Below are 27,564 nucleotides of genomic sequence, written 5' to 3'. Positions count from 1 at the left end.
TTCAAACCAGTTTTAACTTATGGATTTGAGAGCTGGATCAGAAGTAAAACACTTGACCAAAGACTAGAGACAGCAGATATGAGAATCCTGAGAAAGATCAGGGGCATGAATAGATAGCATCAATGGTAACATCATATTAAAAATGAGGATATTAGGAAAGAACTTGACATTGTTCATCGAGGAATGCGTTAGCAGAGCTAATCTCAGGTGGTATGGTCAATTAAACAGAATGGGCAAGGAAAGATTAGCAAAAGAAGTATTCTCTGCGAGGTTGGCAGGAAAACGACCCAGAGGACGACCAAGATAAAGGTGGATTGATACGGTGAAAAGTGTAGAAATATAAGATCTGATAATGTTGGAGTCTTGACAAGTAACTGGCTAATTTGGAGGAAAATTGTAGATAAGAAGTTAGTAATGATGTAAATTTTTCATGTAGTACTATCGTATCCTGTTCACCTCTTGAGGGTACATGGCAGGAATTTGATTATGATGATATATTTTTAAGGACAGAAGTAAATTTGCCTTGGAGATTATTTCAATTTAGACAGCTGATATGTACTTATGCAGCACTCTAATCTGGAATAATATCTATGGCCTCACGACAAATTAAGACAAAACCTTTAGAATTTTATAAAATAAAAAAAACCCACAAATAACATGTGAGGTTTGCATAGCAAAAAGGTAACTGAAAATAAGAGATTTCATATAAGATATTTGACAAAATCGAATATGTAGACACATCAAAAACATGAACATGTCAGAAGTAACATGCTTAAATTTAAAAAGTAGAGCAGACGTAAGTAGCAGAACCTTACCTCTTCCAGTGAGTCAGTCTGTCACAAGAAAAAAAATTTAGCTGTTTTACAAAAATCAATGTCATTCAAAAAACTGTGGGTGATTGCAAAATTTGGTTTATATTTCTGAATCTGTACATACAAATAACCTAAATACAACTTTGTCAAATAATGTAATTGTTTTGTATTTGAAAAACTGTTGTTCTCAATCCAGTTATCACAACATTTATTTTTTCTTTATTTGTTCGTTATTTCAGTTTTTAAGTGCATTTCACACACAGAAAAGGTTGTGAGCCCATCACAAATTAGCAGTGATGGTGGGCTATGCATTCATTATCCAGAAATCATGCTATATATATATATATAGAGAGAGAGAGAGAGAAAGAGACTTAGGTTTATACCAGATGATGAGAAATTTATATACATCCTAAAGGCATTTGCAAACAGCCATGCCAAAGTGGAATTGGAAGTCAAACCAGACTTCCAATCAACATACTCTTCATCCAGAGTATGTTGGATGAAGAGTGAAAATTTATAATTAAATTAGAATGAAATATGTGCATACATATTTCATTCTAATTTACATACTTTAACATTTAACAATGTAACAATTTTCAATGTAAAATATGTTATTTAACAATAACATACTTTATATTGAAAATTTTAGATTTCCATGGTCGTAAAAATGCTCTTCAAAACTGTATTATGATGACCACATGACAAAAACTAATATAGCATTTTAATAAACTTAAAAAATGCTTGACTGTTTTATGTGACAACAGTGCATTTCAGGTGATCTGTTTGCAGGCTCAAGGTCAAATATGAAGTTTGCTGTTAAACTCAAAAATGGCAGGACATTTTTCTTGACATTTCTCAGCAGAGTAGGTATAATCAGAACACTATAAGACAGAGCATACAGTATCTCTAGCAACACAGAGAAGAGAAATAAAGAAATTCATTACATCACCTCTGCTCTTTCCCTTAACACCTATAAGTGTGATATGATCAAGATCTTGCAACTCATTCTCCCAAGATGTGTAGTGCTGATCATAGTTTAATGATAACTAGTCTACATCTGCAACAGAACCCCAACAAATACTTATAAATATTAACTGTTTTTTCCATCAAACTTTTCCAAACATTCATTTCCCCATGTCTAATATTCATTTTCTATTCTAATGTTTGGTTCCCAACAAGAATCAGTTTTTCATTTGCTTTAAATCAGGTAATTTTGCTAAGGACTCCATCCCCCCCCCTCCAACAGAAGCCTTTGTGGTAACACAAACCAAATACTTATCACTGTCCAACTTTCCATTTTGAAATTTGCCCACATCACTCTGCAACCATTAAAAAAGTTTATCTTTGTGTTTAATGATGAACTCCTTTATCACTATTTCCTTAATATATAATTACTTAAGGTTATTTAGAAGAAACTAACCTGTTTAGTCTTCTCTATTTGTAACATCATTCATACTGACATATTTCTGCAATTCCAACTACAACTCCACATTCTTTTTATGGAGATGATACATTTGTCAACTGCAAAAGTTAGTTGACAGGCAGGGGGGAAAAACGGGAAGGAATATGATAGAAACATTTAAGTTACTTAAAGGAATTTACAGGATTGATGAAGGGGAAATGTTTCAACACTTGGCTAGAGGGGAGCAGAACAAGAGGTCATCTCTGGAAATTGGGTAAGAGTGTGGTTAGCAAGGGTGTAAAGTTTTCACTTGGAGGGTGGTGAATGAATGGAATGGACTGCCTGAGTCAGCTGTAAGTGCTTTGTCTGTTAATGTTTCAAGGAGAGGTATGATAGATATTGTGATGATAGTTTGGGTCTCCCATGATGAATCTTTGGTTTGAGTTCCTGTGCAATAATAATACCATCAAATCCTGCTGAGTTTAACGTTGTTTAATATTGTAGATGGAGTTTCACTGCATATCCTGCTTCCTTGACAAAGAGGACATTATGTAACTGGGTGAGCCAATAACCAGTATAACATTTCATCAGGCTGTGGATTTTGTTTGTGATTTGAGCTAATATGGAATACAATTTGGTTAGCTAAATTCCAAAGCCCATTTGCATTCATGCAGTATATAGATGGATAGTGCAACACAAGATAGAAAGTTAGACACCAGATAAGAAGCTGTAATCCAGTATTCAATTCTGATCCACATTCCTTAAGTTATGTGGAGATCTTCTCAGTTACCTAGTTTGACTCTTAAACAACTGCAATGTATACTATTTAAATTCAACATATCATCATCAAATTCCTGATTGGTACCCAAAGTTGGGTGCAGAGAACATATATTATGATGTACTACACGAAAAATTTATATCATTGACAACTTCATACTGAGATTGTTCCTTCAATTAATTTGCTATCTGTCAGATCTTATATTTCAATCTTCTAGTGCACTTATGATATATTTATTTATTTGCCTCCTTTTGGATCTATTTCGTGCCATCCTGGTGTAAAAAACTGGTTTCGCTAACCTCTCACATTTCTAAATGCTAACAATATCAAGTTAGATCCTGATATCCTCATTTTTAATATGCTTCTGCCATGGATTCCATTTGGTCACTCTACTAAATTTCCTCAGAATTCTCACATCCATGATCAAGTGTTTTATTTCTACTCATAATAAAATTTAACAGAATGAATACAGCACAGATCTCTAAAATAATGTTGCCACATGATCTTTCTCTCTTCCAGTAGTCATAAGATTTTCATCTCAATTTATTACAAAACCTGGCACCTCATTTCTTCTATTCTTCAGAAGTCCATATAATTTTTTTTTTCTCATTAACATTGTCTCCAACTTTCAGTCCAGTTTTTTTTTTTTTTAAATCTTTTCCTCTTTCTCTGATTATAAACAAGGCTATCATCATAAACTCTGAAAAACTTTATTTTATTTTTTAATTTGACTGCTTCTTTAACTCTCTCTCTCATTCCACCAGCAGGTTTCCTTTTATGCTTCCACGAACCCTTCTACTGTTCCTCCCATTACATCTCAAAATTTTTCCCATTCCTCGCATACATTATCTGTAGTTAATTTATGGGCCTTGGACCTAATTGGAGACTCTAATTCTTGCTTTATTTCAGACTGTTTCAACATCCATAACTTCAGTTTTCTTTCCCTTTTATTCTTGCCACATTTATCTTCCACACACACCTTAAAAGTGGCTATAAAAAGCCTATGATCTCCATCTAAAGCAACTGAAGGCAAAAATTTGATCTCCATGACTTCCTGGTTCCATTGTTTATCAAGGATGAAATAATCAATTATTGATTTTTGCTCACCAGCCCAACCATATCTTGTAATTCTGTGGCTTTATCTTTTTTTGAAACAAGCTGCTTCCAATTTTAAGATAATTTCTGATGCAAAAAATTTAATAACTTTTGTCCTTCCTCATTTCTTTGGGAGAAAAAAAAAAAAAAAAAAAAAGTGGGCCCATAATTTTTTCTACTCCTGTTCTTTCTTCTCCAACCTGTGCATTAAGATCACCAAAAATGATTACACTCATATTCTGAATAATATCCTTCTTTTCTTCACCATATGATTCACATAGATAATGAATAACAGTGGAGATAATGTATACCTTCACAAACCTGATTTAGCATTGAACTATCTTCTTGTACCTTTTCAATTCTAACAGGTGATGACTTACAACTCAAATATAGATGATGTATATGGTGCAATATAATGTATCATCATTTATACCACACAAGTGCAGCATTTTAAACTTCTTTTCTCTTCCTGATCTACTAAACTTAAATACAAATTGTTAATATACACTTATGAGTATCCGTATCCCAAAGTGTCCGTAGAGCCACTGTTTGTATTTCCTGTCACTATAGTGTTGCTTTCAATAAAAGTAGGATCTCATTCTGCTGCTATTACGCCCTTTGGGGGCTGGAACAGCTGATGAGTGTTAATTGAACAAGTAGATCTGGAATGAAACCTTTGCTCCAGCTCATCCCAAAGATGTTCAATAAGGTTGAGGTTGGGTTTCTGGTTGGCCACTTTAGTTCTTCCACTTCTCATGTCTTCAAACCACGGAGCTAGGGCCCTTGCTTTGTGAGTAGGTGATTTAATTTGTTGATATAGGAAAGAGCTATTCCAAACTGTTGCCACAGTGTGAGAAGAACAGAATTGTTCAAAATGCGATGGTAGGCATTAATGTTTAAAGATTCAGACACAGAAACCAATGGACCCAGTAAAAACAGCCCATCGATACAAGGTTGGGTATCCTTTCTGCTATTATGGCCTTTGGGATAGGTGCTCCACTAAGTTCAGGTAAACTACTACTGGAATTCGTTTCAATTCCTCCTGCAGCATGGCATGCAACCTTCATTCCAGCTCATCCCAAAGAGGTTCAGTAGGGTTTAGTTATTCCACCTCCATATTTTCAAACCGCAGAGCCAGGGTCCCTTGCTTTCTGAGCAGGTGAGTTATCATGCTAATAAAGGAAAGGGCCTATTCCAAACTGTTCCAAAAGTGTGAGAAGAACAGAATTGTGCAAAATGTCATGATAGATGCCAGTGTTTAAAGATCCAGACACAAAAACCAATGGAGACCCAGTCGAAACCAGGAAAAACAGTCCCAGACCATTATGCTATCACCTCCAAATTTTGCAGTCAATACAAGACATTTCCTGTAAGTATTGTTCACCAAGCATCTGCGAGGTCCAGACACATCCATGAGATTGCTAGATCATGTATGCTGATTCATCACTCCACAGGATCCCCCCTTCCATTGATCCGGTCCAATGACAGTGTTGTTTGCACCATTCCAGATGACACCAAGCAGTGGCAGATGTAATCAAGGGCTTGTGAGCTGCAGCATGACCATGAAACCCAAGGCCAAACACCTCATGTTGTAAAGTTTTGTCACTGGCATCCATTCTGGAGCTTATGCAGAAGTCATTTGCAATGGTTGCTAAGGCTGACTGGCAAGTAACTGTGACAGCACACTTGAGAGTTTGCCAATGTTGATTTGTCAAATTCTTTGGCCTACCAGTTTTTTTTTTTTTTTTTTGGGGGGGGGGGAGGGGTATCCATCATGTTTCCACTTCATAACCTCACAGCGATAGTAGACCAGGGCACCTGCAATGTGGCAGAAATCTCTCAGACAGAATGACCTAACTTGTGGCTCTGATTATCATACCACATTTGAACGGACACAACTCTTTTTGTTCACTCATCCGGATGACTACTAATGCCCACATGACTATGCTTATATAGTGTTGCAGACATGTATCTGCATCATACAGCTATGGAGGTGTCTGGACACTTTTGGCAACATACTGTATTTCCATAATTTCTTGACTATATATCTTAGTGAAAATCTTATCAATCTCTAATTAGTCTGAATATAGCTTGTTCTTCTCCAAGTTTCTCTTCCACAATTTCATTTCTCTTAGCTTCTCAAGTATGCTTGTATAAAACTTACCAGAATCAATCAGTGAGAAAAGAAAATCCTCTGTAGTTCTCCATTTCAGTTTCATTTTCCTTTTTAAAGATGGATATTACGAGCCCTCTACTTCACTTATCAGGAGTTCAACTTTCTGACCATGACTTCTGGATTATGCGGTGCAAACTGTATGCTCCATTTTTTTTATTACTTCTGGTCAAACATAAATTGCTCCAGTTGCCCTTTCACATTTGAGGTTTTTAATGGCATTTTTTTACTTTTAATACTGATACATTCCCCTGAATATATTCCTCTTGAATATTCTCTACCACTGAGGTGGCACCAGCATGTGAAGATATATATAGTTGGTTAACGTGAGCTATTAAAAAAAATGAGAAGTATTGGCAGTAAGGGTGGATTTTATTGTGTTTGTTTCATTACCAATACCAAAATATGCCCTATTAAAATTAATGGTTTTTTTGTTATGAATTTATGGTCTTTATGGTATCTGCATTGTATCCAATTGTAGGACTACATTATGCATAGCATAATCAAGGATTTTGTAGCATGCTACACATATAGCATTCATTCTTGTTTAAAAATGTGGAAGGTGAGGAAAAGGAATGTGATGACAATGAAGTGACATGAAAATGTAGAGATGACAGTAAATGTAGGTGCGAATGACCTGAAAGGTAACATGATTCATGTAGCAAGAGATGTGAGATTGATTGTGAAGACAAGTGCTGATTTAATGCATCATCTAAAACAAGTAGTGTTTCAGATAATGAAGAGAATGTGAAAGCTGTGTTTATGGATTTGACCTTGGACAGTGTGGCAAACGGGAGATATTTTGGAGATATGATGGCTGATCATGTGAATGTTGGATGAAAATAGGATGTGTGCAAAGAGAAATAGAGCTACTGAGAAAGGAGATGGAAGGCATGAAGACTAAGTTGATAAGGATAAATACAAAGATTAAAAGATCAGAGAGATTAGCTAGTATGAGGAGAACAAAGAGAAGAAAGAAGCCCAGAGAATGGGAGAAAAACAGGGGAAGAGAAGAGAAGAATGAATGAATCTGTTTGGAGCTTCGTGTATGGATATTCTATGATTTAGGGTCTAAAGAAATATAAAAAAAAAAGGAGAAAAACATGCATGAAAAACTTCATTAATGTAGAATTTTTGCTTAGGTTCTGTGATCGTCAGTACATGATCACAGAATACTAATTTAACAATAACAGACAGACAATTCTAAAAAGTGCCACCTGAGTAGCTAATGTAAGATAACTAAATAAGGACTATATGCACAGCTTTTATGCATAGCTTAAAAAAAAAAATAATATAATATACAAAATAAAATTAGGAAAGATTAGCAGATTCAAATAGTGCTATCTCTTATAAAGGGGGATAGATGTAAACTATCAGATCTGTTTAAGTTAAGACAATGAAGTAAAGGTTCACATTTTTCTTTATAAAGACATTTTATGAGGAAATGACTTTTATGAAGGACTCTTTTCTTGTTACAATAAACTATGTTTAGTGTCGATAGCATGCTCTGTAAGTCCAGAGCAATAATATAAGATTTGTGTCAATAATATAAGACTTGTGTTCTTCTAGATGAATAAAAGCAGATCTTCCAGTTTGTCCAAAATAAGATTAATAGATTGTTTGCTCCTGTGGCTTGATGCCTGGGAAACTTAGAGGTGGAAGTTTGTCCATAGGAGAAGTGAAAAAGATGGAGATTTTTCTGATGGGACAAAATGCAAAAATATTCAGGGTTTCTTTTTGTCTAGAAGAAAACAAGTGTTATATTAAACATAATGAGCCTGAATAGTCTGGACTCGCAGAGCATGCTATTGACACTAAACAGTTTATTATAACAAGATAAGAGTCATTCATCAAAAGTCATTTCCTTACAGAACACCTTTATAAAGAAATGTGTGAAACTTTACTTCACACATTTTTTAGGTTAAGAAATAAGGTCAATTATTTCTTAACTTAAAAAGATATATTTAATATACGAAATAAATCTATCCCATTTCCCATAAAGTGGATAGATGTGGACCATCATTCTGTTTAAGTTAGATGGGATAGATTTATTTTGTATATTAAATATATATCTTTTTAAGTTAAGAAATAATTGACCTTATTTAGTTAGCTATTGAAGGGGTGCTTTTAGTTTTGTCTGTTTAACTGCTATTCTGTGATTATATATGGTATGGATGACACTCTGGTGAAAATTCTACATTAATTAAGTTTTTTAAGTGAGTTTTCCTCCAACTTTATATTTTTTCATTATACCAAATCATGGTATTTCATTATTGAAAAAAAAATCAGGGTTCATGTGGCTAGAGATGTGATACTGATTTTAGGGATAGTGTAGCAGAAATATTGCAGAGAGAAGATAGTCAGTGTGTTGCCTCAGCATGATAATTTTGAGTGGAGGTGAAAAGAAGCAGTAATAATATTACTATTATTACGGGCAACTCCAGGGAGTCATTGGACTCATCGAGGGAGGGCCCCAAATCATATTCATCACAACTATTTGACATTCATACAGTATCTATCATACCTCGCCTTAAACTCATTCACTGTCACAGCATCCACCACAGACTCAGGGAGCGCATTCCACTCATTCACTACTCTAAAAGTAAAGAACCCAGCTCTAACACCTTTACTAACCACACTTTTGCCCAGTTTCCATGGATGTCCCCTAGTCCTCCCACAACCAGCCCTGTTCTCAAAAATATCTTCTGAATTAATTTTATAGAAACCCTTCAGTAATTTGAATGTCTCAATCATATCTCCCCTCCTCCGCCTATCAACCAATTTTTGCAACCCACAAATCCTCAACCTGTTCTCATACGGTTCATTCCACAGACCTGCTATCATCTTGGTCACTCGCCTCTGGATCCTCTCCACCTCCTCCCCATCAAGAAGAAACCTAGGTGACCAAATCTGAGCACAGTAGTCTAGATGGGGTCTTATCAAGGCTCGATACAGAGGAATAATAACCTGCTTGTCTCTGCTTGTCATCGTATTCTTCAGCAACCAAGTGATTTGATGAGCTGTTTTGGTCACTTTTGCAATGTGTCCCCTAAATTTCAATTCCTTATCTACCAACACTCCTAAATCTCGTGCCTCATCAATTTCCTGGAGCACGGTTCCACCAATGCAGTAAACTGCCGCCAATCTTTTCACCCCAAAATGCATAACCTTACATTTTGCCACATTAAACTGACATCCATTCTCCTTAGCCCAGACCTCCAATTTATCCAAATCATCCTGCAAAATTTTGACGTCATCTGCATTCACTATTGCCCTACCCAACTTCGCATCATCCGCAAACAAATGAACTGTTCCTCTCAGATCATTTCCTATATCATTTATGAACAAATTAAACAGCAGTGGACCAAGAACAGATCCTTGTGGCACACCACTAGTCACAGGCCGTCTTGTGGACTCTACTCCCGAGTAAACCACTCTCTGATATCTCTCCGTCAACCACCCTCCTATCCATCTCACCAACCCTATGTCCATTCCCATATGCTGCAATTTACTGATTAGAATTCCATGTGGAATCCTGTCAAAGGCCTTGGCAAGGTCCAGTAGAATCACCGTAAACCCATTACCCTTATCCAGTTCAGCCGTCACTGTTATAATACGTGAGCAAGTTACTGAGGCATGACCTACCCTTCACAAATCCATGCTGTCCCCGATACAGTATCCCATTTTCTTCTATCCAATCTTGTATTTTCCTCTTGACTATTTTCTCTAAGACCTTGACAATGATTCCTGATATGCTAATCGGTCGGTAATTTACTACAGCAGTCTTGGAACCACCTTTATGCAGTGGAACTATTTTCCCCTCTTTCCACCCGCTCGGGACTAACCCAGACCCGAGACTCAAATTAAACAAAATGGTCAAGGGTACTGACAATTCTTTAGCTGCGTCTCATACAACACGAGCTGGTATACCATCCAATCCCACAGATGTATTGACATTGAGGTTATGCAATAGACTACTCACCTCCACTTCATTAACCACAATTCCCGTATAATCTACTGGTTTATTCATTTCTGCAATGTCACCACCTGGATGATATACTTTTGCAAAGTGCTCACTCAGTAACTCAACTATCTCAACTGATTCAGTTACCTCCCTACCATCGGCATTCTTTAAAATCAATCTGCCATGTACATTTTTCCTTTTACTTGCTACATATCTAAAAAACTGTTTAGGATTCTCTTTAGCCTGCATGGCCAATGTTCTTTCGTAATCCTTTTTTGCTTTTCTTACCACACTCGTCACCCTTCTGGCCTGTGCTTTATACCGTTCATGTGCCTGCCGGTCACCCTTCTCCTTAAATTCCCTCCATAGTTGTTTCTTTTTTTGCAACTCAAGCTTAATGGTGTTATTCATCCATTTAACCCCTACTTGATTTATTATTCGGACTCTAGGTATACAGTCAGCCATTGCTTCATGCAAGCACTTCTTAACTACCTCCCATGCACTATCAACTTCTAGTCCTTGCAGTTGTACATGCCATGGCACTGAACCAATCAAACTCCTAAGCTTGTCATACTTTCCAGCCCGATAATTCCACATGTACCCTGTCTTAATTGAAAATTCTACACCTTTAGCCACCTCCCAAGTTAAGACCCTATGATCACTCTCACCGATTGGTGGCAATGTGGTCATATTTGTTACAGCCAAATCCTCAGATGTAATTACTAGGTCAAGCACTCTCTGACCCCTAGTATTTTCCATTACATGCTGTCGCAGATAGTTATCCCTTAATAACCGCATAAAATCCAGTTCCTTCCTCCCGTGTGTCCTCTCCTCACTCCAATCATTGCGACCATAGTTGAAATCTCCCATAATAATCACCCTCCTTCCACCCATTTCTTCTATTTGCTTGTGCATACTGTCACCACCATCTTTTCCATCACCTGGTCTATAGCAGCACCCAATTGTATATTTAGTTCTGCTAGCCACAATCTCACACCAAATGGCCTCAAATGTGCTCTTTTCTCTATCCTGCAATTCAACTTCTATTCTCCTTGGCTGGAGCTCATCAGCTATCATCAACAATACTCTTCCCCCCATTTTATTCACTCTGTCATTCCTGAACACACTATACCCATCACATTCAATCCCACTAGTTATATCATCTACAGTCAGCCATGTTTCACTAATACCTATAACCTGTGGTCTGGAAGTGCCAACCATGGCCAAAAACTCTTCTTGTTCCTAATACTCCTAGTATTAGTGTACATGAATTTAAGACCCCCATTAGCCCCAACCCTACCTTGATGCCTTATATTAACTATCCCACTCAGATTTGTTGTCCTTATTTGCTCTGGCATATTATATTCATTCTTACATTCAACTGCCTCCATAAGGACTGTATCTCTACTCCCCCCTCATAACAAATCTAGTTTCCCTGAATTTGCACATCCACTACATTCAGCAACACTTTCTCAAGTCTTCTTACACCGTAACCATTCAAATGCAAGCCATCCATCTTATATAGATCCTTTCGCCCATCAAACTCACTCCACACATCCACAAATTCCACACCACTCGTCATACATAACCCACGCATAAAGTCATTTGCAATTATAGCCCTCCTTTTAAACATTTCACTGTCATACCGTGGCAAAAGACTAATCATTCTAACTCTCTCACTCTTTTCTTTTGCTACCTCAAACAATTCATTCAGGTCTTCTATCATTTCCATTTTATCTCCTTTCAAATCATTCGTATACCTGCCACAACAATCATTTCTTTCACCCTTTCCTTTTGCTCTCTAATAGACGCAGTTACGTCCTTTATGGTCGCACCAGGTTGGTACGATTTTGTCAAATCCTCTACTAACACACCTCGTACTAACGAGTCTCCATACAGCACTCTATCCTTCATTTTGTTCATGTTCACATTCATACGTCTATTTTTCCTGTCATACCTTTTATTATTGGTTGGTTCATTCAGTCTACTTTTGTTCATGCACTCTAGCTGCTGTTTTGCTCTTTCTATTGCACTATTCAACAACGCGATCTCACTCAATGCATCTATCTCATCTTTTTTGTTCTCTGAGAAACCATTTATACTATCATTCACACTCTCACAATTTTCATGTACAACCTTGCCGTTTCTTGTCATATCCCTGTTTCCTTCATTCTGAAGGTTGACAAAAATATCACACTCACGATCCGAAATACACTTCAATTCCGCATTCTCCCTACATTTTCTACACACATTCAATCCTTTATTATCATCTAACCACACTCCGACCGCACTCCGCAAAGCGTACATTTCACAGCTAGTACACTGACTCATTTCTTTTATGCTACCGTTCTTTGATAACGATGGCGAACCTTCATTACTGGCCGCCATTTTCCTTCGCACAGGTGCCATACTTTTCTGTGACGTGTTTTGTCAAATTATACCCTAATCTTTAATAATTATTCAATTAATAAATAAGAGGAAAAAAAGTACAAACATCAGAACATTTAAGTACTAAATATAATTAAATAAAATGAAATATAACTAAATACAGTAACTTAGCTTCGTTTTGTCTTCCACCGTTACGCGTTCGATTCCGACAGTACCAAAATATATTATATCGCAACAGCAACTAACTTCCAAAAAACAACCACTGAAGTACACTCGTATTCAGAGAAACAATTTAGCACTCAAAAACGTAGAAAAACGGGGAAAAAAGCGGACTATTCACCGATTAAAAATCACTTTCTTCTGCACAGCTCAAATTCACCGCCACGTGCTACGGCGACGCTAGCGCCACATATCAATGAAATGAATGAAATGATAGTGAGAATGTGGTAAGAAAGGTCTGGAATATGCAGATGTATTAACAGATAGAAGAGTGGTATGCAAGAGATAGATTACATTTGAACAAAGAAGGATGCAGGCATTTGGAGAAACTGCTGATTTCCAGGAAAGTTAGTATGTTAACGCAGAGAAACTAGAATTGCATAAGTGGAACATAGCACACATGGCCTCATATGGAGATAGTGGCTTGAGAAATAAGAGGGTACAGACTATAATGCAGAGCCAGAAGGAGTATGTGGGAGGCAATATATCAATGAAACTTGGTTATTTCAGGAGAATATTCTGAGGATAGATATCAAAGGGTATAGCAATTTTGAAAGGATGGGGAAGGTGAACTTGGTGGTGGAGTGTTACTCATGATAAGAAATGAATTTTGCCCTCTTAGGATGGAGAATCTGAGTAGAAATGATACTAATAGCTTTGAGAGTATAGTTTTCAAGACAAGATATTTAGTGGAATGCTGCCATAAACCAGGAATTATAGATGGTTATAAGCAGGAAATATTTAGGCAAATTAGTCTGGCAAGTACAAAGTGAACGATCTGGGTTGGTGGGGGGCTTTCAAATGTAGCAATATAAACTCGGCAGAGAAGAAACAAGACAATCAAAAGTTTTGGGCTTGGATGTAGCACCAGAGGATCTAATTGTGATAGATGTCATACTTGTTCCTAGTTGATGAGAGTGACCATGTAGTCCTTAAATGGAGGATGAACAGGCATGTAGAAGAATTAACGTGTAAGGAATTTATGTGCAATTATAAGGCAGGCAACTATCACAGAAGCTTGCAACAGTACAACAGCTGAAAAAATTTGAAGGAAGAGGTCAGCAGTGAACAGATACCCAAGAAAAACTGCTGACAGCAATAGTAGATTATATACCTCAAGAGAAAAAGCGATATGAAGTCAAATAAATGACTAAAGAAAATGGAAAATCGCAGATGAAAAAGAGATTATAGAAGGCATATAAAGAAAGAAGTGGAGAACAGTTGCATGAGGAATATAAGGCTCAGGCTAGGAAAGTGACCAAGTATATTAAGGAGAGAATAATTAGAATATGAGAGGAGGCCAGCACTGCAATCCAAATAGAATCCCAAGGAGCTTTTTATTTTATTTTTTTGCTTTGTGGCCAGGAGGAGAAATGATTGTAGACTGATTACCTTGCTGGATGGAAACAGAACTCAGGTGACCAAGACAATGATATATTTGAGCTATTTAATGAACACTATATTATTCCATCCTGGTAAAATAGGCCTTATTCTTAAAAAGATAAGGCATGGTGAAGGCTATTAGAAGTGAATGAAGAGGATGTAAGAAGTGGAGAACAGTTGCATGAGGAATATAAGGCTCAGGCTAGGAAAGTGATCAAGTATAGTAAGTGAAAATATATCTACAAAGTATGTCATAATCTGAATCCATATGTTTCCATGTAATTTTGAGCAATAATTTCTGAATAATTCCATGGAATCCCCAGATGATTCTGCATATGCTAGATGCCAGTAAAGCAAGGGGATTAGTATATCACCATTTTAAGGGAACATGATATGGAACTCACTGTGCCATTAACCTGGCCATTTAGTGAAAGTCATGCAACGGGACAAGTTCCTAGAGAGAGAGAGAGATAGTGCTAATGTTTTGGCTCTTCAAGAACATTTATATAAGTTGGAAAGATTGGCAAATTAATGGGGATGCCAGTTTAATGCAACTGATGGAAGGAGGATAAAATAGTGCCATTGCATGAAGGTAGTTGGTAGAATTTAGGTATCAAACTATTGGTTAGTTTGTATTTTCTAGTTCTTTTCATTAAGGCAATCTTATTTCAGTAATCTGGTTATTTTTTTACAATAGAGTAAAAAGCAGTGGAAAGGGAAAGGAATTTTATAATGTGCCAGCTGACAAGTTGGGTTTTAAAGTTGCACTATACAGATGAGTTTGGATATTAGGTTAGTGGTTTGGATTGGTAACTGGCTTTCTGATAGTTACCTGAGTGTTTTATGTAGGGACAGTATCAGGGAGTAAGAAGGTTACACATGGAGATCTACAATGCTCAGTACTGGAACCATTATTGTTAAGTCTATGTCAATGATATTGTCGCTGGACTACAGGAGATATGCAGCTGTTTGCAGTTGATGTAAATCTTGTAAGGATCATTATTAATAGTGCTAATTCTTGAAATAACTAAATGTGTAATGACAAATTTCTAACTATTATTGTTGCTTATTTGAAATTACAAATGTAGTAAAAACATGATATTTAATACAAACCACAACAAAATTTTGATTTATTTATTAAATTTGGCTGATGTGAAGAGAAGGGCTATCAACTTATCTGACTGAGGCATACTGTAGTTGCTAATCATAAATCATATTTTTATCGATTAGTATACTGTGATAATGAAGGTTTATTTTCTTGATCATGAGAATTAATAATAATATTTTTGGTTTACAGATCAAGTGGTGATCAATTTTATTAACTTAACCAACTAGTTTCGCCACACTTTAACTGTTGGTGTCTTCAGGGCACTTACATATAGGCTGAAACGATCTCACAATTTAGTTGGTTAAGTTAATAAAATTGATCAACACTTGATATGTAAACCAAAAATATTATTATTAGTATACTGTGATGTTCATGTCTGGTAGTCTTAGTTCTGTGTTTTCAAGAAATAGTACTGGCTGGGCTAGCTATCCTTCTTGATATGTTTAGAAATAGATTATACCTCTATTTCAGTGATTTTAAAAATGAAATTAAATTACAAAAGATTATTGGTTTGAGATTTATCTTTGTGGATAATAAACTGAGAATTACTTGTTGATGTTAGAAAGAAAGCTCAGCTGAAAAGAATATTTCGGAAATCAGGTAATGTGACTCATATACTGTAAAATGGCATGCTGCCAAGCAACTTGTGTGATTTAAAAACTTGCTTAGCAACACAGGTTACAAAATCTATAGCAAATCACTGCCATATGCAAGAAGGAATTAAGAATGAAAAAAAAACCTCACTATTAATTGTTTTTAATAACTGGAGGTTGCAATTTGAGGAAGACTTGGTAAAGAAAGGCCATTCCAGAAAATGCATAGAGATTAACTGCTGCTTGTGTTATTATAGCATAGTGACAAGTAGAGGTAAGATGGCTGCCAATGCTCGAAGCACATGATGAAAAGACAAATGACAGAACAAACCATCTGTGAGAAAGAAAGGGGATGAGATCACTGATCAGCTAAGCTGTTCAACTATAAAGATTTTTAGGGAGGTTTTGTGTACCATTCCTGAATATGAAAACAGTATTCTAAGATTCTAAATTTCAGCAGATTTGGGATCTATGCAGAAGACAATATACAGAAAGAATGAGTGAAGGAAGATTCCCCAGAGAGAGAGAGATATCAACCTCAAGAAAGAAGGCCTATTACTGGAAAGGAAGAAGAAGAAGACATAGTTATCAGCTAGATAACTGAGAAGTAACATCTTGAAGAAAAAAAGAACACAGTTTATTTTAGAACATTACACAGCACAATACAATCTATATCAGCAGTATTCAAACTATGTTCCCTGGAACTCCCAGGGTTCTGTGAGAATCATCTGGAGATTCCATGGGATTAATTCAGAAATTATTGCTCAAAATTACATGGAAACAGGGTTCAGATTATGGCATACTTTGCAGATATATTTTCAATTTTAAATGAAGTAAATATTTTCCTCCAAGGAACTGAAACTTATATATTTAAAGTAAATGATAAAATAAATGTGCTGATTCTGAAATTCAATTTATGATTTCATATATACAAAAAAAAATGATGTAAACTGTTTTGGCAAAAAAAAAAAACAGACTTCTTGATTTGAATTTTTATAAAATTATTCAAGAATACATAATGAAGCATTTGTTGAATCTGCAAAAGACTATTAGAAAATATTTTCCAGCACAAACAGAATTATATGACTGGAATAAAAACTCATTTAATCATTGTCAAAGTGAAAATTTATCAGTGAAAGAGAGTGAACAATTAATTGATACATCTACAGATTCGACCTTAAATATTAAGTACCAACAGGAAGAACTTCTTGATTTTTGGCTGCAAATTTTCAGTGAATATCTTGAATGTTTGACCATGCAATAAAGTTCCTGAAGCCTTTTGTTACAGCTTATTTATGAAAAAGGATTTTTTTATGTACTCAGTGACAAAAATAAAATACAGGAATAAAATGGATGCAGAACCAGAAATGCACAATAAGACAAAACAATTATTTTCTTTGTGACAAAAAACAAGAGCATCCAAGTCATTAAATTGCAGTATGATTTTTCATATAATTTGTTAATCATGTTATAATAAATGGGTTCATTAATGCATTTATAAACAGTTTGCTTAAACTGTATTAAATGTATTATTGCAAAATAAATTAACATTTTGTTCAAATAAAAAGCATTACATGAAAGGTACTTTTATCACACTGAAAAGGGTTCTTTGAGTGTTCAAGGTTTAAACACCACCGGTCTATATTACAGTTACAAGCCAGCAGTTAGAAATGAAGGAACAGAGGATGATGGTTTGATGTAAAATCCAGTGTAAGAGAAGAGTGAATGCTTTCTCTGCTCTTAATCATCTATATGGATCTCATTATGAAAGAAAGTAGCATTAAACCTGATGTTAGAAATGGAGATATTAAACTTAGCTCTTTGTTTAATTCAGATGATGACGTACTCCTAAACATATTCAATACAAGTCTCCAGAATTCCCTGAGTAAACTGAATAACAGTCGTAACATATTTGGCCTGAGAATCAGCAACAAAAAGACAAAAGTATGAAAACAGGCAGGAACACAGAAAATTTCAGCTGCATTTTCAAGGGAGAACAAGTAAATAGTTTCAGCTACTTAGGCATAGTTTTAGTAAAGATGACAAATTAAATTTGGAAATAGATAACAGAATAAGCTAAGATGGTATGGTGTAGAGCAAGTTTTATAAATTTATATGGAAAAATAAACAATATACAAGATGGTGTTCAAAACAGTTATAATGGATCTGAGAGCTGATTTAAAAATGAAGCACTTGATCAAAGATTAGAGACAACAGCTATGAGACACGTGGATAGGCTTATGTGTTCGTCACACATGTTGAATTGGATTTAAACGGTATTGATGCAAACATGATAAGAAAATAACTATTTATTAACTTAGAAGCTAATATTTCGCTAGTATTATATCCAGCATCTTCAGAGCACACAAACAAAGTTCGTTACAAATGCAAGACAACCACAATTTGGTGTAACAGTGGGGCTAGAATAAGTAATTCAGCGTGCAACACAAGACTCAAGTCCTAATACGGCGACATCTAAGTTAAAAATAAAATAAATAAATAAATAAAAAATAGTAGTCCAAAATTAAAATAAATAAATATTAATTTGGTCTTAGGATGACTGTCTCCCAAATCTTTGGTAGATTTATACATCCACACTTGTTAAGGTTTGGAGTATGTTTTAAGGCTTCTGTTGATTCCAGGAACAATCTCTCTGACTTGTAGAAGCTTCTGTGCAGTACTTTTATTTTTTTCCAATTGATCCTGTGTGCTGGGGTATCCAACGCATGGTCTGTCCGACTTGCCATAGCGAAAGTGCCGGATATATTTTTTGTGTTCACTGAGGCAGATGTCCACAGTTCTTCCTGTCTGTCCATAGTAAACTTTGGACTACTGTTTTTTTTTTTTTTTTTAAACTTAGATGGTGCCGTATTAGGACTTTAGTCTTGTGTTGCACACTGCAATTGTATACTAACCCCACTGTTACACTGAATTGTGGTTGTCTCGTATTTGTAACAAACTTTGTTTGTGTGCTCTGAAGATGCTGGATATAATACCAGCGAAATATTAGCTTTTAAGTTAATAAATAGTTATTTTCTTATCAATCTGTGTTCGCATCAATACCATTTAAATCCAATTCAACAGATATGAGAGAGCATGAGAAAATTTAGAATTCTGAACAGATGACATTAATGGTAGAATCTGTTAAAAATTAATACAGTAGGAAGGAACTTGAAAATGTTAACATTCAAGAATGTGTAAGCAGAGCTAATATAAAATGGTATGATCACTTAAACAGAATGGGAGAGGAAAGGTTAGAAAAACAGGTTCAATGTCAAGATGTCAGGGGAAAGACCCAAAGGAAGAACTAGATACATTGAATTAGTCAGAAGTGCCTTAATAGACCAAAATGTTGGCTATGACAGTATTGGAGTGCTGATAAGTAGTAAGACTAATCTGGAGGAAAATTGTAGAAATGAGATTAGTAATAACGTAAATGTAACATGTTGTGCTGTCATAGTAGCTTGCACACCCCCTGAGGGTACATATCAGGAAACTGATGATGTTATTCATCATCTATATGGATCACATTATAAAGTAGTATTAAACCGATATCAAAACTGAAGATGTTAATCTTGGCTCTATGCAAATGAGGTTATACTTTTAAACAAATCCAGTATACAAGTCTGCAGGACAAACTTGAATAACTGTTTTCATTAATTTCGTATGAAGATCAGAAATAAAAAAGAAAGACAATGAAATCAGGCAGTAACATTGAAAACATCAACTACAACCTGAATAGAGAATCTAGATCAAGTAAAACAATTTACCTATTTAGGCACAATGTTTAGTGAAAATGGCAAATTAAATATGGAAATAAATGACAGAATTAGCAAAAGCTGATATGGTAGGAAGTCAACTGAATAAACTAAATGGAAGAAGAGAAAAATCAGTCAAAACACTAAACTAGCTGTATATAAGACAGTTCAAGTCAATTTTAATTTATGGATCTGAGATATGGGTTAGAAATAAAATGCTTGATCAAAGACTGGAGGCCACAGGTATGAGAAAGATTAGGGGAGTGAGCAGTGAGCATCAATGGCAGTATTGCATTAAACACAAAGATTAAGAAAGAGCTTCATGTTGTTAATTCAGGAATGTGTTAGTAGACAACCTCAGGTGGTATGTTCATATGAGAGAGGAAAAGGTTATAAAACAAGAGTTGTTGTTTTTTTTTCCCACCAGAATTGTCAGGAAAAGATGAAGACCAATAAGATGTGCCTTAGCAAAAGAAATATAATATATTTGATAAAATTGTAATTAATCAAATCTTTGAGAAATGATAATTTATAGAAAAGATTACCATCATTTTTAGAGAGAAGAATTACTATCTGTTTTGTATATTTACTTTAAAAAAAGAAAAGCACTTACTGATTAAGGAAAGCAAAGAGATATCTGAGGACAACAAATACAGGTCTTGGCAAACTGTTCACTACATCACGCACTTTGCTGATAAAGTCTTGCTTTGATTCAAGTTCTGAAAATGAATTAACATATGCTTAATCATATAACTTTTCAATTTACTATTTTTAATGTTCATAACTTGATAATCTTTATATTCATCTTAGGTTTGAGGCTACATCACTCATGATATAGCCTCAAACCTAAGATGATCTGTTTTCCGTTCTCCTTTATCTGTTTTCCAGTGCTTTTCCTTAAAATATTAGTATTTTTATAGTATATCAATGCTAATTTTTGTGTTTTTATAATAGTTGGTGTTTTTATATATTATAAAAACCTTGTTTTTGAGATATTGCAATATCAAATAGCATAGTAACATGGCACCAAAAACATACAAGAATCAACAAGCAACAAAACATAATGCTAACAAGAACACTGAAATAAATTGAGAATAATGATGAAGAGAACCTTTAGGATAGCAAAAATGAATAAACCTTTGAAATTGCAAAATAAAAAGATTGTTATTATTATCTCTGCATAGGCAAGTGGGTTTTATCTCCTGGAAACTCGGATTTTTCATCCCATAAACTCAAGAAAATCGACTGTAATACCCACATCAATTCAGACAGTAACACATCCATTAGGGTTAGGTACCAAGAGATGGCAGCACTTGCTTGGCCTCATCAGTTGCTGCCTAATTATTGTAAGGGATAATTATCTAATAATTGTAAGGGAATAAAAAGGAGTTAGCTGATTTTTTTTTTTTTTATTATTTCAGGGCACCTCCAAGGAGTCCAAAGGATCGTTGAGGGAGGGTACCTATTCTACAATTCTCCATCTCCACCACTTAACCCACAAACTACACTGAACCGCAACTACCAACATCATCACCAACAACATCTACTGCCCACCACCATCACCAGTATTTTTGTTTGTAAATTGTGTGTATTCTGAAGGCTGATTTGTCTGTATGTGGGATGAAAAACCTGAGTTTCAGAGAGAAGATGAGATCAGCTAACTGAAGTTGAAGTTTAATCAGCTGAAGGTGACTTTAACTGAAAAAAAAAAACCCAATAAAGATTCCTTTCATCACAATGAGAATTGAACTTAGGCCTTTCCAATCGAAAGGTGCAACATACCATCATTCTTTCAATTGTGCTACGGGAATGCTCAGATAGATTATCAGAGAGATGACATGGAATTAAAAAGTCAAGGGGCATTTCAAGGAACTTAGGAAGGACAAGAAAGTTAAGCAGCGAAGTGTAAAATAACCAAGTATGGAATCAGGTAAATTATTGCATAATGATAATCAGATAGGTAAAACCAATTATAAAAAGAAAAATATTTAGTATAGTGATCCTATCATAAAACATGACATTGATGACCAGGCTATTTCCCAGGGTAAAAATCATCAGGATTGTTGGAAGAAGCGAGAGTAAAGAGAGAAAGTGAAAATCAGTAGTATATTACCCAAATATGATGTAAAAATCATTGATGCATTACCTAGATCTTCTTCTTCCTAACATGGAATTTAGGCCAAGTGGCCTGTTCCGGTCTCATGCCATCTCTTTCTTGGTCTTCCGATTCTTCTTTTTCCACTTATTTTGTATCTGTATAATATTTTTGGTAGTCTGCTGTTGTCCATTCTATTTAAATGTTCTAGCCATTTTTGTTTATACTGTCTTATGTAGTAATTAACTGGTTTTATTTTCAGGGATTGTAAGATTTCTTCATTTGTTTTGTGGTCCCACTTGGTATATCCAGCTGTTTTCCTGAGGAACTTCATTTCTGCAGTTTGCATTCGTTTTTCATTTTTCCTTTTCATGGTCCATGTTTCACTTCCGTATAGTAGAGTTGGTTTTGACAAGACATTATATAGTCTGATTCTAGTGTGTTTTTGTACTAGGGATGGCTTAAATATATTATTTATTATGCCATTTACTTTGACAAAGTTTGATATTTTAGTGTCTCTGTCTTTTTCTTCTTCATATGATAGATCACATCCCAAGTATCTGAAAGTATTTACTTGTTCTAATATTTTATCATCTATCACTATTTTACTTCTTATTGGGTTTTCTCCTTTGAATGCCATTATTTTTGTTTTTTCTTTAGATATTGTCATATTATATTGCTTTGAGATATCATTTAATGATCTTTGTAAGTCATCTTCTGAAGTAGCTAATACTATTTGATCATCTGCAAATAGCAGCGTATCTATCTTCATTTGCGGGGTCATTTGTATACTAAATGGGTTATGCTGTTTCCAGATTGTTATAATTTTATTTATATATATGTTGAAAAGCAGAGGTGAGAGGGTACATCCTTGTCGTACTCCTCTTGATATATCTTTCCATTCTGAGATGTGTTCTAATTTAATTGCTATTTTATTTCCTGTATATATTTCTTGAATAGATTGTAAAAGTTGGTTTAGTATGTTTAAATCGGTTAATATTTTAAGCAATTTTTGTCTACTAATTTTGCCAAAGGCTTTTTCATAATCAATAAAGGCCACGTGTGTTTCTTTTTGAAATTCTCTTCTCTTTTCTATTAATAATTTTAAAGTAAAAATTGGATCTATGCAGGATTGGCCTTTTCGGAAGATGAAATAAATTTTTAGTAATAAATTCTAAAAATTTATTTCATTGTTCTCATCTGTCCAGAGATTTTGGAAATAGGTCACCCATTTTTCTAAATCTATTGTTTGTATTTTTATCTTTTCTTTTATTTCTTTATTCATATATTTTATTACTTTATAGGTTTCGGGTTGTGGCTTAAATAAATCCTTTTCTAGTTCTGTTACAAAATTGTTCCATCTTTCTCTATGTTTTTTTGGTTTGGTATGTTTAAATAATATGCTTACTTCTCGTTTTGCAATTGCACTATTTCTTTAATACTCTATTTCTGCTTCTATTGTTTTGGAATTTAGCCATTTCTGGTAACTGTCTTTTCTGGTTTTTATTATATTTTCTATTTCTTTGTTCCAGTCTCGTAGTCCTCTTTTTCTAATCCATTTGTGCTTTATTCCTAAGGTTTATGTTGCTGCTTTTGTGAGAATTTGTTTCAAATTTTCCCATTCATTACCAAGCATTACCTAAATATAACACAAAATTAAGAAGGTCTATGATCACAAATCATTCAAATCATAAGCTATGTAGAAAGAATGGTCGTGAGGATTTGAATGTGTCCAGTGAAGTGAGCATGAAAGAAGAAGGGATTTATATAAGAGGAATGGCTGATACCAGAATGCATTTGGTATCAGGAGTATGAAGAAATTATTAAATGGTAAGAGACATAAAACAGAGGAAACAAAGTTGTTCTTTTCTTATAATCACAGAAATGATTAAGAGGAAAGAACAAATGTGTTCATCTGGTTTAGGCTTAAGCATGTACAAGGATGTCTACATAAGTAAGGCATTACATAAGAACAGGAATCTACAAGTTGTCCAACTGGGTCATGAAGACAATAGAAGTGATATTAAAAAAACCCATGCAGATAACTTATTATCTGCATGGGTTTTTTTATACCATATACAACATATGAAAAACAAAGGATTACAGATTTTTTTTTTTTTAAATACTTTTCCTACACACACAAACAGCAGAAGGGCCTATAGCAAACAAATGTTGTGTGTAGATGGGATCAGTAGAGTAATCTGTTGACATTTTTCTTTAACTGGTGAAAAAGATTGTAGTTCTTTGGAAATGCTTCATGGAGGTGGTTGTTCCACAGAATTGAGGTGGAAGGATTGAAAGATGACTGGTAGTAGCAGGTTCGGTTAGTACACAGTCTGTGGCCATTGTTCTGCTGTACAATGGCCACAGAAACATCTGTAGAAGAGACAATGCCAAAACTGATCTTCTATTGGAAAGTGGCTGAAGGTCTGTAAGAGAATGGTCATTAATCAACCAAACTGTCCTTTTCTGAACAGCATCAAGCATTTTTAGGGAGGTCTTAGTTAGGTACACCACCAAAAACATAAGAGCATGGTGAGATTTTGGATTTATACACTAGTAAGTAACTGTTCAGCAGAGAACTACCAACTTAAGTGGAAAAAGATGCCAAGTTTTTTGGAAGCTGAAGAATGGTATAGAAGTAATATGATTGTGGCAGGAAAGGTTTGGAGTAAAAGTAAGTGGAGAAGATCTGAGGTCTTTTTCACAAGAAAATAAAAAAAAAACTGTGTTTTGGAAACATTGAAGTTGACTAGGCTGCTTTCACCTCAATCAAGGATACTAAAGAGATCATTGTTCAGGGTACTTATCACAGATGATCTGGAAGTTTGAGATGTTTGAGCACTGCAAGGCTTATTATATGAGTAGGACAAGTGGAGTGTGCTATAATCAGCAAAACTATGAACAGGGTTTGCAGTCAATGAGAGCAGGTTGTTTATATAAATCAGGAAGAGGGTGGGTGAAATGACGGAGTTTGTTGCTTTAATGAACACGGAATCACAGATTGTAGGCATTAGTAGGACGTAGTCCTGCTAACGCCTACAGATGATATAAAGATGATATATTACTGGTGTTGGTAATATATTAACTGGTGTTGAGCATGAAGTGTACAGTATTTTAAGGATAGGTAGGATAGGAGAGGAGGGGTATGCTGCTAATGATACTGGAAGATTTGAGTCCAGTCAAGGTAGAACTAACTGCAAAATACTAGGAAGAATTTTCCATGGAGCAGTGAGTCTGAAGCCATCTCATGTGAGGTAATCTAACAAGATGAAATACATAGTACGGTGTTGTTGGGTGGGATGATGGGTGCAAAACAAGTAATCATCAAGAGAGATTAATCATCTAAACATTGAAAGGGTAGTGTGAAATCTCATGAGAAGAATGAAACCAAATTTATTGAGCTGGAAAAATTGAGAAGGAACTCAAGGTGTAAGAGTGTTAGATTGGATTATAGCGTCTGAGGAGGTTTCCATTAAAGAGGTGACTGTTCTGCTTCCTGTTAGTGACAGGAGGCAGAAGAGATTTTGATCATGCTCTACTAACTTGGGAAGTGGCTAAGTTTATGGATATTCAGTTCAATAAAGGCTATATGCTATATTTGTAGTTCACTATAAAGCAGGAAATTATGATCAAATAAAGGGTGTGCTGGGCTCTGTCCCATAGTATAAGTTGCTAGATGAGATGGACCTCAGTAGCAGATGGAAAGTAAAAAAATACTTAAATAATTCAATACGGGAATGTACCCCTAGAGTTAAAAGAATAAATAGAGTAGGAGAGAAATGGAACAATTTTGTTAAGTTTCTTATGTGGGAGAAATATTGTGTGTATAAAGATGATATCAGTTATGACAATTATAAGGGTCAGGCCAGAAGATTTACAATTATTGCATGGGAAAACTAAGTCTGAGTATGAAAAAAAACTGACTCTGCAAGTAATGAAAGAATGAATTACTATTTCAGTCCACACTGTTTTAGTTATTTTTCTCAAACACCTGTTTTGAAAGCCTATTAAATCTTTGTTTTTCCTTCTCTTTGATAAAAGAAGTCCATGCACCATAAAGAAATGTGGAGACTACTGCTGAGATGAATATTTTGTAAGTCCTTCAGAGAAATGCGAGTTGCTAATTTGAAATTAAATTATAAATTGATATGCCTTAGGACAAACTATATTCTATAGCACATCCTGGAGAGTATGAAGCATCCTACACCTGTAACTTATCATACTATGGACAGAGAGAAATGCATTATACACCCATGGGCGAATATTCAGGGTGTGCAGTGCTCATCCACCAAATAGCAATTTCATCGATATCATATTTTTGCATTTATCAGGAAGAGGACACTTTTCGATGCATAAACAATGTATCACATTCGTGTTAATAGCCCAAACAACAAACTCATGTCAAACAATTTGACATGAGTTTGTTGTTTTTGTTTTCTGAGTTTCATCTGTATTGCATGCATGAAGTGTGAACTGACATGGTAGGCAAGTTTTTATATAATATAGACAAGTTTTTAATATATGATTTTCAATAAATTCACAACTTTTTTGCCCATATTTACAATGAGAACAGTTTTGTAGTCGGAGGAGGTGAACCTTGTCCTCCTCTTCCAAATTTTATACCTATGAGCAATTCAAATATACCAACCAAATATAGTATTCTCCTTCATTAGTTTTCTAATATCCAGTATCGAAAAACAAAAACAAACACATTGTCCCCTACTCTGTGCAGACTAAGTTATAATTAATTAGCAAATTAAAGTAGTCAAAGTTATCCTAAAATTAATTGCATTAGACCAATTAAGATGAGCACTGATCTGCTATACACTCTTAAAACTTTCATACATCAATAACAATGCAATCATAAGGGCAAACTTACATGAATTTTGTAGCACGTGTTGCATAAGACAAAGCAGCACACCCAAGCGAAATGGGCACACGATGCCACTGTAGACATCCCCGTCACAGAGGATTGTATGGAAGAAAACCAATGTGGTATATAATCCTTTCCTTTAGTGGTGTTACATGGTGATCAGCATTTATTTCAGCAAAATTATAGAGACTACAACCATGTTAGGAATAATTACTTTATTTTTCCAACATTTTGATCTTCATCTTAAGTGCGCGCACGCACACACACGCACACGCACACACACAAAGATATTGCATTTTAAACTGCATGCCAAAGTGACAATGATTTGATCAACTGTTATTCTACTGGCATGACCTCTAGTGGGAAAAAAAAAAACTACATCAAAGCTATTATATTCTGTTTATAAGATCATCACAGAACAAATTCTTACAGATAGTTTTAATATGGAAAACGTGGTGACCTCATCCATAATTTAACATGAGTGTTGTTATATTACAGTTTAAGTTTGGTCCTAGATTACTTAGTTCTCTATGACCAAAAGGATATGTGGGTAGAATATATGCTATCCATATTCTTAGGATTTTTGGTCCACCATTATTATTAAGATTACAGTGGTTGATAAGAATTTCATAGGCCTGCTTAAATTTAGTGGGATGTAAACAGCAGGTGTTTTTTCAATCAATTCTATGTAAAGTATTCAGGGCATGATCAGAAAGGCCAGAATTAACATAGTTATTAAATTTAATGTTCTGTTTTTTCAGTAGAAATTGTGCATCCTGTTTCACCTATATAGGGCAAATTACAGGTGCAATGAATATGGTATACTGCAGGGCTGGCCAGCAGAGGAAGTGGATCCTTGGATGAGCTGATAAGTTCTTTAATTTTGCAGGAGGTTAAAAGGTGGAATCAGGGTTGTATTT

At 35.0% G+C, this 27,564-nt stretch overlaps 1 protein-coding gene across 4 annotated transcripts in view; it reads right to left on the bottom strand.

Annotated features, from left to right (window-relative positions):
• Positions 1-27,564, bottom strand: part of LOC150109823 (SLIT-ROBO Rho GTPase-activating protein 1-like) — a 564,129-nt gene that overhangs the window by 129,043 nt on the left and 407,522 nt on the right. For all 4 annotated transcript variants that reach the window (XM_090396844.1, XM_090396869.1, XM_090396853.1 and 1 more), the window contains one exon: positions 20,287-20,392. In XM_090396844.1, the coding sequence (XP_090252970.1) occupies positions 20,287-20,392 (106 nt within the window). The remainder of the gene's footprint in view (positions 1-20,286; positions 20,393-27,564) is intronic.

Source organism: Typopeltis vanoorti, chromosome 1 (genome assembly GCF_054136105.1).
Source record: "Typopeltis vanoorti isolate ZY-2024b chromosome 1, IOZ_Tvanoo_1.0, whole genome shotgun sequence".
Taxonomy (NCBI): domain Eukaryota; kingdom Metazoa; phylum Arthropoda; class Arachnida; order Uropygi; family Thelyphonidae; genus Typopeltis; species Typopeltis vanoorti.
This window is presented reverse-complemented; position numbering and strand designations above follow the sequence as displayed.